Genomic DNA, 7001 nt, shown 5'->3' on the forward strand with positions numbered 1-7001 from the left:
GTCTGCAGGTAGCGTTAATAACGCCAAGGACGTGGCGTAGTGAGTGGCTTTAACAACGCCACTGCTTAGTTCACACACAAATGCGTACGCTACGCCATCCTTAAGCCAGCCTTACGCCGTGTGTGTGAACATAGCCTAAGGCAAATGACCTTAAGGTAAATGACCTTCCTAAGCTTGGTGTATAACCCATGAACTTGGGATATTAGTTAAAAATGCAAGGTGTTATTTACACACAGATCCTATATACAAATTTACAGATGGTAGTACACACTGCTACAATATCATCATCATCAATATCAATTAGATATCATCAATCAACATCATCAACGTCATTATCATCATTATTATAAGCACCATCATCATTATTCATCATTATCAAAATTATCAACATTACCATCATCATCATCTGATCTTAATCATATTATGCACTATCATCATGTTCATCATCAAAAAATTGTCATCATCATCAAAATCAACATCAATCATTATTAAATTAATGATTGTCATTGTTATTGTTATTATAATCATGTTATTGTTATTATCTCTGAACTTTTCCAACTAAATACTTTATTGTATTTTTATTTGTAGGATCAAACACCAGTGAAGAAACTAATACAGGTTTGTTTCTATTCAATTTTAGATTTAATTTGATATAATTTAAACCTATATTATTTTTTATATTTTTTTATTTTTTTTATTTATTTGGTATAAAAGAACATGAAATTACAAACAGCAGCCAAGGTTGAAATGGTTTGTATTACAATTTAAAAAAGACAAATACAAAAACATTCAAAGGAAAAATACATTAATATCAATATTCAAAAATTTATGTAAAATTATAACAATTATTATTGCAACAATTATTAAAAATATAAAAATACATAAAAAGTGGAAAATCAATATAAAAATGTAATATGATAATTATTGCGACAATTAAATTGAGAAAAAGACATAGAACAATTAAAAAGAAAACGTAAGTGAAATTGTCAATTAAAATTCTTAAAAATCATTAAATTGAGAAAAGAAAACAGAAGGAAAAACACAAGAAGACACACAGAGTCAATGCTTCACAAACAAGCAAAATTGAAACAAAAAGAATTTTGGGTAAAAACGAAAAACAAACATCAAAATATACAGTATTATACAGTTAGTAGGTTTGCTTTCCCTTAAACTTCTAAAAAATATAATTTGTTGCAAAAAATATAATTTTTTGCAACATTAAATCATGAATTAAGCCCTTTGTTTTTCTAGTGGCTATACGCACTGGAAATGCTATGCCATATAAATCTGAAACACTATAGATATTATTATAAACTGCAAAACTAATTTCTGATTGTAATTATAGATTTGATTCTCAATATTGAACACTGAGAAAACTGCAAAACTATAATAAGTTGGATATGTAGGAGCGTGCATCAGTCACGGTTCTGCTTCTCAACCTTGAGGTCGGAGGTTGAATTGCTATGCATTTCGCTTTCAAATGATTTCGTTCTTGGGCAAAGCACTTTACCTACAGTTGTGCACTTTGCCTACTGTTGTCTCTTGCAAAACCCAGGATAGGAGTGCAAATGGATACCTGGCACGTTCAAACACAAAATTCATTGATTACAGCTGCAAAGTTAAGAAATTCTCACCAGGGAGCTAAGTATGTGTTTTATTTGTGCTTGCTTCCGTGACTGTGGGTAATATTGTGAAGTGCTTAGAGGCCTTGCTGCCGTGAAGCGCTATATAAAGCTGCATTTACACTAGACACGATAAATGACACAACAATGACATATCATCGCATCGTTTATATATTTCAACACTGAGCAAATTTTTATTGTGTCGTGTCGTTATTGTGTCTAGTGTGAATGTAGCTTTAGTCTAAGATATCACTAAGTAAATTTCCTTCATATTTAACTGGCTTTCAGGTTATTTACTTAGTAGCCTATTGAACTATCTTGGGAAAATTTCCAAATTTTGATGATTCAGTAAAGATAGTAAATGTTTTTTTTTTTGAAAAAAAAAACTTTGTCTGAATTTGATTACAAGACCATCAACTACTTTTTAGTAAACATTTAACTATTCCAGGTCTCTTACAAGTAAATGATCTGGCCACTAAATTAACATTTAATATAATTCATGACATGCAAACTGTAAATTTTAATCACTTTCTATAATCTGTTCAATATTTCAATTATCAGTTGAGTATTGGCAAGATTATACCGCAAGATGTTCAGTACGCTCCTAAACCTCATGGAGATCTTGTTATAAGGTTGCCAGATTCAACATCAAGGTGAGGCCAAGTACTAATATTAGTGGAGGATTCAAGGGGAGCCGGCCCGGCCCCCCACCCTCCCCTGCCCAGGTGCCATAATCATAAATTGTCTTACCTTAGCCCCAACTATGGTGGGACTGAAGTGTTCTAGACCCTTCATCTCGGCCGTTCAGTGGCAAAACAACGTAACTTTAAATTTTCACTTTTGGAGAAAAATATGGTTAAACTTTGCATGTTCGTAACTTCGCAATAAATTGTCGTAGCCTTTTAAAATTTTGCAGGATTGTATATCTATAGACATTGTGATTATATTTAAAATTTTAATTACAACCATTTGTTTATTGCAAAGTTATTAGTGATAATTACAGATACGTTGTTTTGCCACGGAAACATTTCAGGCTCGGTATTGTTGCACGTTTTGGGCGATCATATGCATTACCTGTTCATACATCGCTGTTTAAATTGATATAAAAACACCAAAACCGTTTGATTTTGCCTTGCCAAACTCCATTGGCTCTAGACCTTTTTTGAATAGCATTCCGTGACAAAACAAAGTGTCACAGATACGTTTTTTTGTAGTTACGTCCTCCGAAAGGACTCATTATTGAGAGAAAGTTTCACAGGTAATTCAGACGTTTTTAATATACTCCCAAATGATATTATCTCAAATGACAAAAATGTCAGTTATGTTGTTTTGCCTCGGGACGGTCGATCTGTAATCTCCACCCGCCCCTCCACCCCCTTTATAAAAAAAAAATATATTAAAGGAAGACATGATTGTTTAATCAAAAATTTATGGCTCTGCACAAAATTAAATGTTTTGCATGTAGGAGTGTGTGATGCAGCGTATAAGCTATTGGACTTCTGATCGTCAGATCGGGAGTTTGTGACCAACACTCGTCGCATTGCTTGTGTCCTTGGGCAAGGCACTTTACTTACGTTTGCCTCTCTCCACCCTGAAGTATAAATGGGTACCTGGTAGAATGGTATGGCATTGAATGTATGGGTCATGCGCGTACAAGCATCAGTGACCAGAGATACTCCCCAAGGAGCAGAGGAAGTGGCACAGTATGCGTTTCTGCCAACTCATTATCCAGTGACCAGGGAAATAATGATGCCAGCGCCTTGTATAATCTGCGGATTGTAATAAGTGCTATATAGATTCTGGTTCTTAAAAAAAAAAAAAAAAAAAAAATACCTATGTCTGATTCAAACATTGTTTAATCGATTTTGGCCACAGTAGTGTCAATGAATTAGTAGCTTCCTTTAAACCTTCTTCATGCACTCTTTCTTTGAATGTTATCAGAGATGTTCTTGAGGGTCTGAAACCAGACACGACGGGCATGATGAAGGCATTCCCAGATGGCCATATCAAAGGAGTCATCGTCACGTTACGTGGGTGTCCCGAAAATGGTGCCAAGGATGATTGCGGCGAAATGTTTGATTTCATGTCACGTTACTTTGACCCGTGGAATGGATTTCCAGAGGACCCTGTCACAGGTGTGTTAAGACAGATGATTTTCATATGTTATTGTGCATGTTGAGATGAGTTGGAAGTAAGCTTTGGAATTTTTATTATTTTAAATTTTTTTTTTATTTTATTTCATTTCACCCCTAAACAGCGAAAATGCCCATAACAGGGAGAATACAGTAAATACAATACAAAATCACAGCGATAAAATCAATAAAATCACAAATAAACATTCAAAAATAATATAAACAATACAAAAATATTCAGATAAAATTAATTTACAATAGCTACTTTTATATACAAGGAACATTGTAGGAAAGTTGAACAAAATTCAATTCCAGAGCAGGTGAATGATCAAATGGCAAGTTTAACTTGGGCTAAAAATGAATGAAGAGGTTGGTAAAAATATCAATTGATGGCTCATTGTTTGTAACAGAATTATAGAAAGGGGAAAGTCCACTGATAAAATAATTATTAGTTGCGTTTCCTCTACATTTTGGAACATAAAAAAGATCTTGCGTACGTATTTATTGGGACGGGGAAATTTCAAAGAAAAATATGGGAACATATTACATGAGAATGAGGAATTAACACCTATAGAGAAAAAAACAAGATCAAATATCTGTCTGCGCTTTTTTGAAGAATTTAAAGTAGTAGTTTACTTTTAGCAAGCTCTTGGTAGTTCCCGGTACTCTACAGATTATTTAGTTCTGAGCCGTCTCAGAGTAAGTTTGGTACTTCCACATGCACATGGAATGTGAGGAATATGCGCTTGGAGTGACGCTGTGTACAGTAGATGCACTTAACTTCAGAGCTAGCAAGTACATATGACCTTTATATGACCTCATATTTTTTCAAAAGATAATTCCCTACAAATGAGTGCCAAAAATAAAGATTTTCTGTGATGTGTGTAAATCTTAGTAGACACATTGTTTTCATAACTGTTTATAATTTCAGGAATTTGTGTGCAAAATGTCTGTTGAGAGACAACAAAGGTGGTGTACTGTATATCTCTTTACAAAAAGAATGTGGTACTGGTACTGGTTCGGGCATTTATAATGCGCCTCTTCCTTGTGGTTATAAAGCGCTGTTCCTTTCCCTGGTCATTGGGTCCACATGCTAAGTGTTGCTGCTGGTAATCAGCGCAGGAGCAGGCAACCCCACCAGGTACCCATTTATACTCCTGGGTGGAGAGAAGCAATGCAGATAAAGTGTCTTGCTCAAGGACACAAGCGAAATGCACAGCAAGGGATTGAAACCTCGACCTCTAGTTTGGGAAACCAAACCTTTCCCGCTGCGCCAAACCGCTTCTTACAACGTTTCTAACATGGGATAAGCATCATACTTGTCGGAAATAATGCGTGAATAGAATTTTACGTCTACTGTAACTGAAGGCCGTCTGAACATAACTATTATGTCAAATGTTTGCATATTAGGTATTACCTAATTGTTCCAATTATAACATTATAATTTATATTAAAGCAGGGTCCGAATTTCCTCAAAATACTCCATCAGAAAATAGTTGCTGTGTGCTATGGCTGTACTACAGCAATTTATTCTTCTTTGCACAGCTACAAGCTTCATATTTTATGAAGAATAGGTCCATTCTATAAATGAAATCATGTAATCAATTTCTAGGCCTGGGATTTACAACAGCAGTGGAAGGCCCTTTCTACATCAATTGTTGTCGGTGCTGTGGGGAAATTCAAACCCTGTAAAGTAATGTATTTTTTATTATCTGTCTTCTAGGATCGGCTCACACTGTGCTTGGAAGTTACTGGTCAGCCCAACTTAATAAGACAAAACTTTATGGTAAGTAGAATGGTGACATGAAAATCCAAAATACCTGATTCATTACTATTATGCTTAGATATATAAAAAATATTACCAGTAATGAGTAGAGTAAAACACTCATGCTTAGTAAATAGTGGTGAATAACATGTCATGTAGGGCAAAGTATTCCCTGATGCAAACACATATCAAATACTTTGTCTGTTATATATTTCACCTTCTACAACTACCAGAATATCTGTTTATACTCCTGAGTGGAGAGACATGAAGTTAAATAAAGATTCTTGCGCAAGAGATTTAAGCAATGTGACCAGACTAAAACTTATGACCTTTCAGAATTACTGGTGTATCAAATTATATTTTATGTGATAATGATAAAAGCTTATTATATTTTTTGTTTTTATAATAAATTTTGGGCACTAATCATCAGAGGTCAAGGTGCCAAGCAAATCACGTTTCATAAATTTACATCAAATCGAGACCTTATGCGATTCCCAAAATATGTTTATATGAAGAAAGTAAAATAATATGTTATTAGATAATTAATAATATTTATAGTTTTATCAATAATACTGTTACTGAGTATTTATAATGCACCTTTCTTTTCGGTTGCGAAGCGCAGGCCAAGTGTCCTCAAAATTTCAAATCATCAAAAGCAACTGATCCACATCAGTTCCAGAAAAAACTATCTCATACCACACAGAATACAGTCTACGGATAAACAACAACATAAAAAGACAACGAATGACACAGACAGAAACAGTGACTAGTGAATTAGGCAAAAAGATGGGTTTTAAGTGATCTTTTGAAAATATTAACATTAACAACATATTAACATCAACAAGATTATTCCAGAGTTGGGCAGCATATACTGAATTTGAAAAACTGCCAATCCTCTTAAAAGCTTATGTACTTTATCCCTTGTGATAAATTCTTAGTTCTTGGTTGTTCTTCATTTCAGCCAGACAGTGTTCAGCAAGAGGTGGTAATGTTCGGCTGAATATAAATGAAGCAAGAATTAAATTGGCGGGAAAAGCAGCAATCGTTGTTGAGGGAAATATAACTTTAACATCATGATTCTAATATTTCAAGTTGTAATCCAATAAGAAATATTCTTCATAGTATCATGACATACAAAATTGTGAGTTGTAATCCAATCAGAAATATTCTTTCATAGCATCATGATATACAAAAGTTGTAATCCAATCAAAAATTTCTTTTATAGCGGTATGTTTCTTAGGTATATTTTATTAAATATAAATTTATGTACAATTTTAAAATAGTTTCATCTGTTTTTTTTGTATATGATTTGTGTAAATCATATTAGCTGAAATGCTATATCTGGTCAGTGCTTACGTATGGATGTGAATCCTGGACAATAAACAAGGCAATGGAAAAGAAATTAAAAGCTGTGGAAATGTGGTTCTACAGAAGAATGTTGAAGATCTCGTGGGAAAAGAAAATGACAAATGGAGAAGTGTT

The 7001-nt window shown here is 33.9% G+C and overlaps 1 protein-coding gene across 1 annotated transcript; it reads left to right on the plus strand.

Moving 5' to 3' along the window:
* Window positions 1–588: 588 nt before the first annotated feature.
* On the plus strand, window positions 589–6727 carry LOC117120992 (phenazine biosynthesis-like domain-containing protein; the record flags this gene model as incomplete). The annotated part of the gene is made up of 5 exons (XM_033266087.1): window positions 589–618; window positions 2184–2275; window positions 3564–3757; window positions 5478–5540; window positions 6481–6727. Coding segments are annotated over 5 exons (495 nt in total), but the record flags the coding sequence as incomplete, so codon positions are not given.
* Window positions 6728–7001: the final 274 nt, after the last annotated feature.

The sequence above is a fragment of the Anneissia japonica genome, unplaced genomic scaffold, assembly GCF_011630105.1.
Source record: "Anneissia japonica isolate Jap-2015-1 unplaced genomic scaffold, ASM1163010v1 scaffold64611_len15164_cov121, whole genome shotgun sequence".
Lineage (NCBI taxonomy): Eukaryota > Metazoa > Echinodermata > Crinoidea > Comatulida > Comatulidae > Anneissia > Anneissia japonica.